This window comes from Brachionichthys hirsutus, chromosome 8, assembly GCF_040956055.1.
Source record: "Brachionichthys hirsutus isolate HB-005 chromosome 8, CSIRO-AGI_Bhir_v1, whole genome shotgun sequence".
Lineage (NCBI taxonomy): Eukaryota > Metazoa > Chordata > Actinopteri > Lophiiformes > Brachionichthyidae > Brachionichthys > Brachionichthys hirsutus.
In genome coordinates, this window is record NC_090904.1 from 15,999,768 (window position 1) to 16,015,192 (window position 15,425).

A 15,425-nucleotide genomic window follows, 5' to 3' on the forward strand; every position below is an offset into this window, starting at 1 on the left:
TCTTTACTCTGGGAAGCAGGGAAAGCTGTAATCAGAGGTAAAATTATATCATATGCCTCTTACAAAAAAAAACAGGAACAGAAAATGGAAAAGGAAATAGAGGAGAAAATTAAACTATTAACCGATGCGTACGCAGCGAACTCAAGCAATCAAACGTGGACTGAACTACAAAACACAAAACTAAAACTAGATGATATACTATCAAAGAAAACAGAGTTCATATTACAACAACTGAGATACAACGACTTTGAATATAATAACAAATCAGGCAAGTTTCTGGCGAATCAACTCCAACGTAACAGAGAAAGATCTCTCATAACAGCAATTAAAGGGTTAAATGGTGAGTGCACGCAATCACCAGAAGAAATCAATCAGATATTTTACACGTTCTACCACAACTTGTATTCAGCAGCTAATAAACCCAACCCGGAGGATATTGAGGCATTTCTCCTCAACTATCAACAGAGTATAAGAACATTCTGGAAGCTCCGCTGCCTATAAATGAACTCCATAGCGCCCCCTAGATAGTATGCCTAACGGCAAAGCACCAGGCCCGGACGGCTTCCCGGCTGAATTTATGAAGCATTTCTGGACCATGTTAGCGCCGTTATTCTTCAGATCAGTGACAGAAATGAAAAACAATGGTCATATACGACCCCACATGAATACAGCAGCAATTAAACTTCTACTGAAGCCAGACAAAGACCCCACCCTCCCTTCAAGCTACCGACCTCTATCATTAATCAACGCCGACATCAAAATGATAGCAAAGGCACTCGCATCCAGGCTGGAGACAGTGATCCCGACTGTAATTCACAGCGACCAAACAGGATTCATTAAAGGTCGACATTCCACCAACAATATCAGAAGACTGCTGAATCTGATCAGTATGTCGCAGCGACTTGGCAAAAAGGCAGTGGTCGTATCGCTGGACGCAGAAAAAGCCTTTGATAAAGTTACCTGGTCCTTCCTCTTTGCCGTCCTACACAAGCTTGGGTTTGGAGAGTCATTTATTCACTGGGTGTCAGTATTATATAACTCTCCCAAAGCGACCGTAACCACCAACGGGATTACCTCACAGAGCTTCACCTTGCAGAGAGGTACCAGGCAGGGCTGCCCACTCTCTCCTTTATTATTTGCAATATTTATTGAACCCCTAGCAGCAGCAGTGCGGCAAAATACCAGGATTAAGGGAATCAACACTGCGGTGTCAGAACACAAAATCAATTTATATGCTGATGACATCTTGCTTTATTTACAAGAACCCTCGGATTCGCTGCAGGAAGTATTCAAGTTGATCGCTAAATTTTCACAACTTTCAGACTATTCCATCAATTGGACAAAATCAACATTACTTCCCATTACAGAAAAGTCATGGAACCCTGCAGACCAGGACCCAAACTACTCCTTTCCTACGGGCAATTTAAAGTACTTGGGCATTAATATTTCACCTAAACTGTCTGAGTTAACCCGATTAAACTTCACCCCACTTCTGGATAAAATCAGCAGTGATCTGAAGCGTTGGAATAACCTCCCGATATCCCTTTTGGGAAGAATAGCCACCATCAAAATGAAAATTTTACCACAAATCAATTATTTATTTTCAATGATTCCGTTTAAACCAACTTCCAACTGCTTCCAGTCGTTGGATTCAGCCATCACCAAATTCTACTGGAAAAATAAAAAAGTAAGAATTAGTCTATCTACCCTTCAGAGGAGTAAATCTAAAGGAGGCCTGGAAGCCCCAAATTTTATGAATTATTACTTGGCTAACCAGCTAAAATATCTTGTACTATGGATGCACCCGAATAGAGACTCTAATTACTGGTTAGAATTGGAACAGAAGGACTGCAAGGATATTAGACTCGCAGATCTCCCCTTTATCACAACAACCATCAAACGTCATAACTGTTTTAAAAACCCGATGATTTCTTCCACCTTGTCCGCCTGGTGGAAAGCGTTAGAAATTACAAACTCCAAACTGGAACCCTGCATGTTCTCTCCAATCTGGAATAACCCTGACTTTCAGGCTAGCAATCAACCTTTCCATGTAGGTATGTGGGAACAGAAGGGAATCTCTCAACTCCATCATCTCTTTCATGACAATACGTTTATGTCATCTACAAAATTGTTCCAAAAATATGAACTCGGAAGCGGAAATTTCCTTTACTATCTTCAGGTAAAGAATACAATTAAGAAAAGAATTCCAATGCTCCGGGGCCTGTATTTGTTATGTAAGTCACAAAGATTTCCCCGACAGTTAAAAAGACCCTTTCTAAGATTTATAAACTCCTCTCAAGCACAGATACGATATTTCTTCCCATCTCAAAATGGGAGACGGATCTGTCACTAACCTTAGATCATGACTTTTGGACACAAATCTGTGAAAATGTATTTAAAATGACAAAACACAGAAATCTTCAACTCATCCAGTATAAGATCCTTCATAGAACACACATTACTCAGTATATGATGAAGAAAATGGGCTTCTCCGAATCTGACATCTGTTCTCAATGCTCCCAAAATACTGCTGACACTTATTTCCATGCTCTATGGTTGTGCTCACCCGTCCAGGATCTCTGGGTCGCAGTATCACATAAACTGTCGTCCATCTTAGATTGTACGTTCCCTTTATCTCCGATCACGTGTCTACTCGGTGACTTGACAGAAATCGTTATTTCTAAGAAATAAACGCACCCCACACTCGCAGCCCTCGCCATCGCCAAGAAAACAATCCTCGTTAACTGGAAAAATAAACAGTCTTTAAACATCAACCATTGGTTGAATCTCCTCATAGAACACATATCAATGGAGAAAATCTCTGCTTCCAAAAAAATAAATAAAAAATATTTGAAATATTTTACAGAAAGTTGGTCTCCTTTTATTAAATCATTAAATATAAATATTGCAACCTGATTCTGCCTGCTAGCGAAAGCCACCACAACGATGTAAATGGTGATGCTGCTTACATTTTTTTTCATGACTCATCTTGTTTCTGTTTTTATTTAGGAACCCGGTTTCTGTCTCCAGGACCGAGTGGACCTCAGAAATACATCACCTCCCAGCCATTCTAACTTTCTATGTTTCAGCTCCAGTCTCCAGCTCAATGTTCTTCACACAAGGATGGTTGATCTCCGGGACTGTTGGCATGCTGGGCTAACTCTTCAGGGGCTGTCCCCGTGGCTTGATATGTGCGGCCCGGCTCCTCTGGTGTCTGCTGGGTGGCGCATGCTTCTCGGGCGGCCCCCGGTGTTCCGCTAGGCTGCCATGCGGGGGTGCTGGCCTATGCGTTCGGGATGGCACTGAGCTGGCGCAGTCTGTCACTCCTCTGCTGGTAGTAGCGGCCCGGGTCCGGCTGGTGACCTGGCGTGGCCATGGCCCCCTCACCTCCCCTCCCTCCTCCCTGACCTCTCTCCTCCACCCTCCCCGTCCCCCGCTCGCCCTCTGCTCCTTGGTCTCGTCTCCTGTTCTGCCTCCCCCTCGCCCCGCTCCCTTCTCCTTCGCCTCCCCTTCTCTCCCCTCGTGGTCTCCCCCTTTCCCCCTTCTTCCCGCCTCTCCTCTTCCGGCATCCTGCCTCCCGCCGGGGCCTCGCGGCTCCCTCCTTCCTGGGGGCTGGATTATGGGGGATGGGTGGGAGGCGTCGGGGGCGGTGATCGACCCTGGCCCTGTGCATGGTTGGGCCCTCTGCTGGGGGGCGTTCACCGAGCGTCCGTCTGCAACCCCCCCCCCCCCATTTTAATGCACCACAGGGGTTCGAGTGGGTACTAGACGGGGCGATAAGGGATAGGGCGCTGGGCAGGAGTGTGCCGTTGCCCTCCTCCGCATCCCCCGTCCGGCCCCACCTGCCCCCAATTTAATGCACCACATACATGTGTATATAGCACCTGGGTGTTCACACATTCACGGTGTTGGGAGGGTTCCCCAGTCTGGGATCTGGGGAACTAAGTAAACAGGGTATGGGGGGAACAGCCTCTCAAAGCACTTCATGATCACAGGCGTGAGAGCAACAGGCCTGTGATCATTCAGGCTGTCGATGGCGACTTCTTGGGGACCGGGATGATGGTGGCAGACTTCAGGCAGGGGGGGGGGGGGGGGGGGCAATGGACTGTGACAGGGAGCGGTTGAAGATGGTGGTGAAGACTCCGGTCAGCTGATCAGCACAGGCTCTGAGTACCTTCCCAGGTACTCCGTCCGGCCCTGCAGCCTTCCTGGGGTTTACTGTCCTCAGCACACGTCTCACTTCCTGTTCCTGAAGTATCAGTGTGCTGCTGCAGGAGGGGGGGGGGTGACCGTGCCCGGTCTGTCGGCCTCAAAGCGGGCAAAGAAATGATTTACTTCCTCTGCCAGCGAGGCGTCCCCGTTCAGTCGCCTGGTTGCTGTTCTTGTAGTGGGTTGTGTGTTGAATTCCCTGCCACATCCTCCTTGGATTGTTCCCGGCGAAGTGCTCCTCAATCCTCCGTTTGTAGGCCCCCTTGGCCTCCTTGATGCCTCTCCTCAGGTCTGCTCTGGCCTCGCTGTAGAGGGTCTTGTTGCCAGACCTGAAGGCGGTGTTGCGGAGTCTGAGGAGTTCCTGCACTTCACTGGTCATCCAAGGTTTCTGGTTGGGGAAAACCCGGATCCGTTTACTGACTGTAACAGTGTCTACACAGTTCTTGATGTAGGAAAGTACAGTGTCTGTGTATTCCTGCAGGTTGTTGCCGTCAAAAATGTCCCAGTGAGTGTTGGAGAAACAGTCCTGTAGCTGAGGGAGAGCGTCCTCAGGCCACGTTGTTATTGTCTTTATTTGTATTTGTGGCTTTGTTCTCCTCCGGAGCGGGGTGTATGCGGGGGTGAGGCGCAGGCAGAGATGGTCCGATCCAGCCAGGTGGGGGAGGGGGGCGGCCTTGTACGCGTGTTTAATGTTGCAATAAACACGATCCAGGATTTTGTCACTCTGGTGGGACACTTCACGTTCTGGACAAACTTTGGCAGAACAGTCTTTAAACACGCTTGATTGAAGTCACCGGCAACGATCAGGACTCCGTCGGGGTGAGCGAGCTGGTGCTTGTTTACACTCGCACGCAGCAGGCCGAGGGCTATGCTAACGTTAGCATCGGGCGGGATGTAAACAGCTATCACGATGACCACCGTTAGCTCCCTTGGTAGATAAAAACGAGACTGCCAGAACCTCGATATCAGGGCAGCAGTGGGTCTCAACGGTCCTGCTGTTACAACACCACCCGTTGTGCACGTAAACACACAGCCCCCCCCCCCCCTCTGCTCTTACCCGAGTCTCCCGTTCTGTCGTGCCAGTGTAGCGTCCGGTCCGCTAGCTGGACTGCAGCGTCGGGGATCAGCGGTTGTAGCCACGTCTCCGTGATAAACATAACGTTGCAGTCCCAGACGAAGCTGTTTGTCGCGAGTTGTAAATCCAGTTCGTCCATTTTGTGAGTGATGGATCTGGCGTTGGTGAGGAAGAGGCTCGCGAGCGCTGGTGAGAATGGTTGTTTTCGCAGCCTAACCGCGAGGCCCGACCGGCATCCTCGCTTCTGCTTCCTGTGCCTCCGCCGTCTCCGTCGCTTACTGGGCATGCTCAACATCCACGGAGATCCCGGTAGCCTCGCTACGTTGATATTCCGAGTTAACGGGAATGTTGAGCCTCAGGCCGATGCCCAGGAAATCTTGGCGACTGTATGAGAGAGTCATCTCGCAGAAATCAGTAAAAAGTAATAAAAAGTAAGGAAAAACTAAGCACCAGACTGGAGAGCATGGAGCCGCTGCACGCACGGGCACCACCATCTTGCTATATGGCGCCGCCCATAAACCTAATGGGTGGAACTCTTTTGGTGGAGGAGTTCAAGTACCTCGGGGTCTTGTTCACGAGTGAGGGAAGGATGGAGCTGGAGACGGACGGATCGGTGCAGCGTCTGCAGTAATGCTGACTCGGCACAGATCCGTCATGGTGAAGAGAGAGCTGAGCCAAAAGGCGAAGCTCTCCATTTACCGGTCGATCTCCGTTCCTACTCTCACCTGCCGGTCGATCTCCGTTCCTACCCTCACCTGCCGGTCGATCTCCGTTCCTGCCCTCACCTGCCGGTCGATCTCCGTTCCTACTCTCACCTGCCGGTCGATCTCCGTTCCTACCCTCACCTGTCGGTCGATCTCCGTTCCTGCCCTCACCTGCCGGTCGATCTCCGTTCCTACTCTCACCTGCCGGTCGATCTCCGTTCCTACCCTCACCTGCCGGTCGATCTCCGTTCCTACCCTCACCTGCCGGTCGATCTCCGTTCCTACCCTCACCTGCCGGTCGATCTCCGTTCCTACCCTCACCTGCCGGTCGATCTCCGTTCCTACCCTCACCTGCCGGTCGATCTCCGTTCCTACCCTCACCTGCCGGTCGATCTCCGTTCCTACCCTCACCTGCCGGTCGATCTCCGTTCCTACTCTCACCTGTCGGTCGATCTCCGTTCCTACCCTCACCTGCCGGTCGATCTCCGTTCCTACCCTCACCTGCCGGTCAATCTCCGTTCCTACCCTCACCTGTCGGTCGATCTCCGTTCCTACCCTCACCTGCCGGTCGATCTCCGTTCCTACCCTCACCTGCCGGTCGATCTCCGTTCCTACCCTCACCTGGGGATCGATCTCCGTTCCTACCCTCACCTGCCGGTCGATCTCCGTTCCTGCCCTCACCTGCCGGTCGATCTCCGTTCCCACCCTCACCTGCCGGTCGATCTCCGTTCCTACCCTCACCTGTCGGTCGATCTCCGTTCCTCCCCTCACCTGCCGGACGATCTCCGTTCCCACCCTCACCTGTCGGTCGATCTCCGTTCCCGCCCTCACCTGCCGGTCGATCTCCGTTCCTACCCTCACCTGCCGCTCGATCTCCGTTCCCACCCTCACCTGCCGGTCGATCTCCGTTCCTACCCTCACCTGTCGGTCGATCTCCGTTCCTCCCCTCACCTGCCGGACGATCTCCGTTCCCACCCTCACCTGTCGGTCGATCTCCGTTCCCGCCCTCACCTGCCGGTCGATCTCCGTTCCTACCCTCACCTGCCGCTCGATCTCCGTTCCCACCCTCACCTGCCGGTCGATCTCCGTTCCTACCCTCACCTGTCGGTCGATCTCCGTTCCTCCCCTCACCTGCCGGACGATCTCCGTTCCCACCCTCACCTGTCGGTCGATCTCCGTTCCTCCCCTCACCTGCCGGACGATCTCCGTTCCCACCCTCACCTGTCGGTCGATCTCCGTTCCTCCCCTCACCTGCCGGACGATCTCCGTTCCCACCCTCACCTGTCGGTCGATCTTCGTTCCTCCCCTCACCTGCCGGACGATCTCCGTTCCCACCCTCACCTGTCGGTCGATCTTCGTTCCTACCCTCACCTATGGTCACGAGCTTTGGGTAGTGACCGAAAGAACAAGATCCCGTGTACAAGCGGCTGAAATGAGCTTCCTCCGTAGGGGGGCTGGGCTCTCCCTTAGAGATAGGGTGAGAAGCTCCTTCATCCGGGAGGAGCTCGGAGTAGAGCCGCTGCTCCTCCGCGTTGAGAGGAGCCAGATGAGGAGGCTCGGGCATCTATTCAGGATGCCTCCTGAACGCCTCCCTGGTGAGGTGTTCAGGGCACGTCCCACCGGGAGGAGACCACGGGGAAGACCCAGGACACGCTGGAGAGACTATGTCTCTCGGCTGGCCTGGGAACGCCTCGGGATCCCCCCGGAAGAGCTAGAGGAAGTGGCCGGGGAGAGGGAAGTCTGGGCTTCCCTGCTTAGGCTGCTGCCCCCGCGACCCGGCCCCGGATAAGCGGAAGAAGATGTTTGTGTTACATGGACTACGTTGGGATCTGGGCGACCAGTACCATGTTTGCAGCTCCAGGTTGTTTTTTATTTGCATCAGTAAAAATATTTAACTGCAGTAACTCTGTTCTCTTCTGGGGTCCAATCACGTTAGTCCCTCACAATTATTTTCCTAGTTTTGCAGCTTTTGATCAGTGATGCAAGAAATTTTGACAAACACGGCTGGGGCTATTTTTGGAATGGTAGCACAGACCTTTGTGCAACACAGCATTGGCAGGCTTGTTACCGGCCAGAGACTCTTTAGACAGGTGCTGGTGGGACTCAGCCAGACATTCCACCTCAGTGAAGCGACTGTTGAGCGCCATGGCCGGATGACTGGGGTCCTGGGTCATGTTCAGGTAAGCTGCCCGCCTCAGCTGCTCCTCGATCACCAGAGCCTGTTCCAACAGCTAAGAGGGGTATACAGTTTGAGATGCTCTGTTAATTTGCATTCACATTTTATGGGATTATGACAAAGGTTGCTTACCTTGAAGCGGCGAGCCAGGAACTTGTTCTTCATCTCTAGGTAGTTGCCCTTATGTATCTCAGTCTTGAAGGGCTCATTTAAAGTAGCATAGCGTGGGTCATTCTGAATGTCCTGCCAGCGAGCGTAGCCGTGTCTGAGATAGCTCGTCAGTCAAGGAATACTCCTCTAAACATCACACCTTCAAGCTTGTCACAGCTACACCTGAGGAAGGATACGTTACAATGCCAGCCAGCAGCCAGTAGTCATGGCGACGGTGCCAGATGTCATGCATCTTTCCAGATGACAGAGCGGCTCGCTCCTCGGTTTGCCAGAGGGTGTGCAACTCTGACAGCAGGAAGGTTGGGATTTAGGTTGGGGTTATTACCAGCGCATCAACACAAACACATGAAGACGAAACAAAGCGGTTCATGAACTGCTGGATCACACTTAGAGAACGGGGGTAAATAGCAACACCAGTGAGTTCTACTGTGCCACAACTTCTTTCACTATTGTTGAATTGGGCCCTCGTGAGCAGTGACAGTAAATATTTGTGCTGCTTGTTCTGGCAGTAAATGTTTTTGTCTGTTCTGTACTCTCTGATTTAACCTCTGCCAAGCAGCTGGATTTACAGCACCCCATGGTGATCAGAGCATTCCATTTCATTCTATTCAAGTTGAGTTCTATAGCGGCAGATCATGACAGAAAGTTATCTCATAGCACCCAGAGACAGTGGACGACACCAGAGACAGTGGACGACACCAGAGAACAGAGACAGTGGACGACACCAGAGACAGTGGATGACACCAGAGACAGTGGACGACACCAGAGACAGTGGACGACACCAGAGAACAGAGACAGTGGACGACACCAGAGACAGTGGACGACACCAGAGAACAGAGACAGTGGACAACACCAGAGACAGTGGACGACACCAGAGACAGTGGACGACACCAGAGAGAGACAGTGGACGACACCAGAGAGAGACAGTGGACGACACCAGAGACAGTGGACGACACCAGAGACAGTGGACGACACCAGAGACAGTGAATGACACCAGAGACAGTGGACGACACCAGAGACAGTGGACGACACCATACCAAGAAATAAGCTGCTGGCGTTTGGTACTTCAACCGTGAGAAGAGTATCAAAACAGAAACAGAAACTGGTCTCTGACAAACAGACCAGAGCAGAGATAGAGATCGGAAACATCGATGAGTTCTGACAACATGAGAACCAGTCATGTCCACCAGCAATGTCTCCGAAGAGTGATCTGCTTCCATGCCAGGAACGAGTTCAGTGTATTCTCTGACAGTCCAAAGGTTACCTGTACCATTGTAGAGGGGGCAGTAATCATCCAGCTAGTTTTACTGCTGCTAATATACATCTGTGTATCCACTCCTGATGTTGCTGTTTTGTGTGTGATGTGTGTACTTGTATGTTTTTTGTATTTAGTCATTACAGTTACATGTAGCACGACTTCACCGAGAAACATTCCTAGTCTGTGAACCGCGAGCTTTACAGCGCCCCATCTTCACGACCTCGCCACTTCCCGACTGCACCAACCGGGGCGGACTGTCCTCAGTGCGCTCCCGACCGCGCCACGTCGCCAGCGAGGGGACCGGCCCACGACCCGAAATAAAAGGCGCCAGGGGTCTGCGGCAATGTCGGCAACCCACCAGACCCGTCTAGAAAAACGGACCAAGGAGTCTAACGCGCGCGAGTCAGAGGGTGCCCGCGAAACCCCGTGGCGCAATGAAAGTGAGGGCCGCCGCCATGCTGGAAAGGTGCTCGTGGCTCTCCCCTCTACTCATAGGGGGGGGGGGGGGGGGGAAGCGCGGGCCCCGGGCGCACAACCTGCCCATCTCGCCCGCTCCGTCGGCGAGGTGGAGCATGTATGATATGTGGTGACAAGCTAGCAAATGAGGCGATGAAGCCTTCGAACCACAGAGAACAAGCCCCCTGCATTAAAAGAGCAGCCCTGGGAAACGGACCAAAACATTAACATGAAGGACAGAAGCAAGTACACAAATGTGTGCGTTATAGATATGAATGTGATAATTGTTTAATAGTTTTAAACGGAATAAATTAAATTAATTTAATCAAGCCAAGCCATGGCATCAAATGTTTGCAGAAGACGGTTCAGTTCAGACTTATGCGCATTCTGATGCGCTAAATGGTTCTGGAAAGCAAGCGATGCTGGAGCTGGTGCGACCCGAGAAACAAGCAGGATCCGTTCAGCGCATTTGGGTGAAAAAAAGACTTCAATTGTCCCCGGGTTCTTTTAAATTGCATAGTTGAGAAAGAAAATCAATTTTTAATATTGATTAAAGGACCCATATTCTAACCTTTGTCCACAAGTTAAGGCAGTTCTTAGAGACTTGTATGAAATATCTGAGCCAGTCTTTGGTCAAAATAACAAACAGATGCTGCAGGACAGCGTCCCTCATTTCTGTCTCAAACAGATACTGCAGGACAGCGTCCCTCATTTCTGTCTCAGATGCTGCAGGACAGCGTCCCTCATTTCTGTCTCAAACAGATGCTGCAGGACAGCGTCCCTCATTTCTGTCTCAAACAGATACTGCAGGACAGCGTCCCTCATTTCTGTCTCAGATGCTGCAGGACAGCGTCCCTCATTTCTGTCTCAAACAGATGCTGCAGGACAGCGTCCCTCATTTCTGTCTCAAACAGATGCTGCAGGACAGCGTCCCTCTTTTCTGTCTCTAACAGATGCTGCAGGACAGCGTCCCTCATTTCTGTCTCAAACAGATGCTGCAAGACAGCGTCCCTCATTTCTGTCTCAAACAGATACTGCAGGACAGCGTCCCTCATTTCTGTCTCAGATGCTGCAGGACAGCGTCCCTCATTTCTGTCTCAAACAGATGATGCAGGACAGCGTCCCTCATTTCTGTCTCAAACAGATGCTGCAGGACAGCGTCCCTCATTTCTGTCTCAAACAGATGCTGCAGGACAGCGTCCCTCATTCCTGTCTCAAACAGATGCTGCAGGACAGCGTCCCTCATTTCTGACTCAAACAGATGCTGCAGGACAGCGTCCCTCTTTTCTGTCTCAGACAGATGCTGCAGGACAGCGTCCCTCATTTCTGTCTCAAACAGATGCTGCAGGACAGCGTCCCTCATTTCTGTCTCAAACAGATGCTGCAGGACAGCGTCCCTCATTTCTGTCTCAAACAGATGCTGCAGGACAGCGTCCCTCATTCCTGTCTCAAACAGATGCTGCAGGACAGCGTCCCTCTTTTCTGTCTCAGACAGATGCTGCAGGACAGCGTCCCTCATTTCTGTCTCAAACAGATGCTGCAGGACAGCGTCCCTCTTTTCTGTCTCTAACAGATGCTGCAGGACAGCATCCCTCATTTCTGTCTCAAACAGATGCTGCAGGACAGCGTCCCTCATTTCTGTCTCAAACATGCTGCAGGACAGCGTCCCTCATTTCTGTCTCAAACAGATGCTGCAGGACAGCGTCCCTCATTCCTGTCTCAAACAGATGCTGCAGGACAGCGTCCCTCATTTCTGTCTCAAACAGATGTTGCAGGACAGCGTCCCTCATTTCTGTCTCAAACAGATGCTGCAGGACAGCGTCCCTCATTCCTGTCTCAAACAGATGCTGCAGGACAGCATCCCTCATTTCTGTCTCAAACAGATGCTGCAGGACAGCGTCCCTCATTTCTGTCTCAAACAGATGCTGCAGGACAGCGTCCCTCATTTCTGTCTCAAACAGATGCTGCAGGACAGCGTCCCTCATTTCTGTCTCTAACAGATGCTGCAGGACAGCGTCCCTCATTTCTGTCTCAAACAGATGCTGCAGGACAGCGTCCCTCATTTCTGTCTCAAACAGATGCTGCAGGACAGCGTCCCTCATTCCTGTCTCAAACAGATGCTGCAGGACAGCGTCCCGCATTTCTGTCTCAAACAGATGCTGCAGGACAGCGTCCCTCATTTCTGTCCCAAACAGATGCTGCAAGACAGCGTCCCTCATTTCTGTCTCTAACAGATGCTGCAGGACAGCGTCCCTCATTTCTGTCTCTAACAGATGCTGCAGGACAGCGTCCCTCTTTTCTGTCTCAGACAGACGCTGCAGGACAGCGTCCCTCATTTCTGTCTCAAACAGATGCTGCAGGACAGCATCCCTCATTTCTGTCTCTAACAGATGCTGCAGGACAGCGTCCCTCTTTTCTGTCTCAAACAGATGCTGCAGGACAGCGTGCCTTTTTTCTGTCTCAAACAGATGCTGCAGGACAGCGTGCCTCATTCCTGTCTCAAACAGATGCTGCAGGACAGCGTCCCTCATTTCTGTCTCAAACAGATGCTGCAGGACAGCGTCCCTCTTTTCTGTCTCAAACAGATGCTGCAGGACAGCGTCCCTCATTTCTGTCTCTAACAGATGCTGCAGGACAGCGTCCCTCATTTCTGTCTCTAACAGATGCTGCAGGACAGCGTCCCTCATTTCTGTCTCAAACAGATGCTGCAGGACAGCGTCCCTCATTTCTGTCTCAAACAGATGCTGCAGGACAGCGTCCCTCATTTCTGTCTCATACAGATGCTGCAGGACAGCGTCCCTCATTTCTTCTCAAACAGATGCTGCAGGACAGCGTCCCTCATTTCTGTCTCAAACATGCTGCAGGACAGCGTCCCTCATTTCTGTCTCAAACAGATGCTGCAGGACAGCGTCCCTCATTCCTGTCTCAAACAGATGCTGCAGGACAGCGTCCCTCATTTCTGTCTCAAACAGATGTTGCAGGACAGCGTCCCTCATTTCTGTCTCAAACAGATGCTGCAGGACAGCGTCCCTCATTCCTGTCTCAAACAGATGCTGCAGGACAGCATCCCTCATTTCTGTCTCAAACAGATGCTGCAGGACAGCGTCCCTCATTTCTGTCTCAAACAGATGCTGCAGGACAGCGTCCCTCATTTCTGTCTCAAACAGATGCTGCAGGACAGCGTCCCTCATTTCTGTCTCTAACAGATGCTGCAGGACAGCGTCCCTCATTTCTGTCTCAAACAGATGCTGCAGGACAGCGTCCCTCATTTCTGTCTCAAACAGATGCTGCAGGACAGCGTCCCTCATTCCTGTCTCAAACAGATGCTGCAGGACAGCGTCCCGCATTTCTGTCTCAAACAGATGCTGCAGGACAGCGTCCCTCATTTCTGTCCCAAACAGATGCTGCAAGACAGCGTCCCTCATTTCTGTCTCTAACAGATGCTGCAGGACAGCGTCCCTCATTTCTGTCTCTAACAGATGCTGCAGGACAGCGTCCCTCTTTTCTGTCTCAGACAGACGCTGCAGGACAGCGTCCCTCATTTCTGTCTCAAACAGATGCTGCAGGACAGCATCCCTCATTTCTGTCTCTAACAGATGCTGCAGGACAGCGTCCCTCTTTTCTGTCTCAAACAGATGCTGCAGGACAGCGTGCCTTTTTTCTGTCTCAAACAGATGCTGCAGGACAGCGTGCCTCATTCCTGTCTCAAACAGATGCTGCAGGACAGCGTCCCTCATTTCTGTCTCAAACAGATGCTGCAGGACAGCGTCCCTCTTTTCTGTCTCAAACAGATGCTGCAGGACAGCGTCCCTCATTTCTGTCTCTAACAGATGCTGCAGGACAGCGTCCCTCATTTCTGTCTCTAACAGATGCTGCAGGACAGCGTCCCTCATTTCTGTCTCAAACAGATGCTGCAGGACAGCGTCCCTCATTTCTGTCTCAAACAGATGCTGCAGGACAGCGTCCCTCATTTCTGTCTCATACAGATGCTGCAGGACAGCGTCCCTCATTTCTTCTCAAACAGATGCTGCAGGACAGCGTCCCTCATTTCTTCTCAAACAGATGCTGCAGGACAGCGTCCCTCATTCCTGTCTCAAACAGATGCTGCAGGACAGCGTCCCGCATTTCTGTCTCAAACAGATGCTGCAGGACAGCGTCCCTCATTTCTGTCCCAAACAGATGCTGCAAGACAGCGTCCCTCATTTCTGTCTCTAACAGATGCTGCAGGACAGCGTCCCTCATTTCTGTCTCTAACAGATGCTGCAGGACAGCGTCCCTCTTTTCTGTCTCAGACAGACGCTGCAGGACAGCGTCCCTCATTTCTGTCTCAAACAGATGCTGCAGGACAGCATCCCTCATTTCTGTCTCTAACAGATGCTGCAGGACAGCGTCCCTCTTTTCTGTCTCAAACAGATGCTGCAGGACAGCGTGCCTTTTTTCTGTCTCAAACAGATGCTGCAGGACAGCGTGCCTCATTCCTGTCTCAAACAGATGCTGCAGGACAGCGTCCCTCATTTCTGTCTCAAACAGATGCTGCAGGACAGCGTCCCTCTTTTCTGTCTCAAACAGATGCTGCAGGACAGCGTCCCTCATTTCTGTCTCTAACAGATGCTGCAGGACAGCGTCCCTCATTTCTGTCTCTAACAGATGCTGCAGGACAGCGTCCCTCATTTCTGTCTCAAACAGATGCTGCAGGACAGCGTCCCTCATTTCTGTCTCAAACAGATGCTGCAGGACAGCGTCCCTCATTTCTGTCTCATACAGATGCTGCAGGACAGCGTCCCTCATTTCTTCTCAAACAGATGCTGCAGGACAGCGTCCCTCATTTCTTCTCAAACAGATGCTGCAGGACAGCGTCCCTCATTTCTGTCTCAGACAGATGCTGCAGGACAGCATCCCTCATTTCTGTCTCAGACAGATGCTGCAGGACAGCGTCCCTCATTCCTGTCCCAAACAGATGCTGCAAGACAGCGTCCCTCATTTCTGTCTCTAACAGATGCTGCAGGACAGCGTCCCTCATTTCTGTCTCTAACAGATGCTGCAGGACAGCGTCCCTCTTTTCTGTCTCAGACAGACGCTGCAGGACAGCGTCCCTCATTTCTGTCTCAAACAGATGCTGCAGGACAGCATCCCTCATTTCTGTCTCTAACAGATGCTGCAGGACAGCGTCCCTCTTTTCTGTCTCAAACAGATGCTGCAGGACAGCATCCCTCATTTCTGTCTCTAACAGATGCTGCAGGACAGCGTCCCTCTTTTCTGTCTCAAACAGATGCTGCAGGACAGCGTGCCTTTTTTCTGTCTCAAACAGATGCTGCAGGACAGCGTGCCTCATTCCTGTCTCAAACAGATGCTGCAGGACAGCGTCCCTCATTTCTG

At 51.4% G+C, this 15,425-nt stretch overlaps 1 protein-coding gene across 1 annotated transcript in view; it reads right to left on the bottom strand.

The window, feature by feature from the left end:
* The window catches only part of chd5 (chromodomain helicase DNA binding protein 5), a 109,745-nt gene that overhangs the window by 22,923 nt on the left and 71,397 nt on the right, over positions 1-15,425 (bottom strand). The window contains exons 34-35 of the mRNA XM_068742181.1: positions 8,496-8,620; positions 8,024-8,219 (exon numbers count right to left, since the gene is read on the bottom strand). Coding sequence (XP_068598282.1) covers positions 8,024-8,219; positions 8,496-8,620 — 321 coding nt within the window. The remainder of the gene's footprint in view (positions 1-8,023; positions 8,220-8,495; positions 8,621-15,425) is intronic.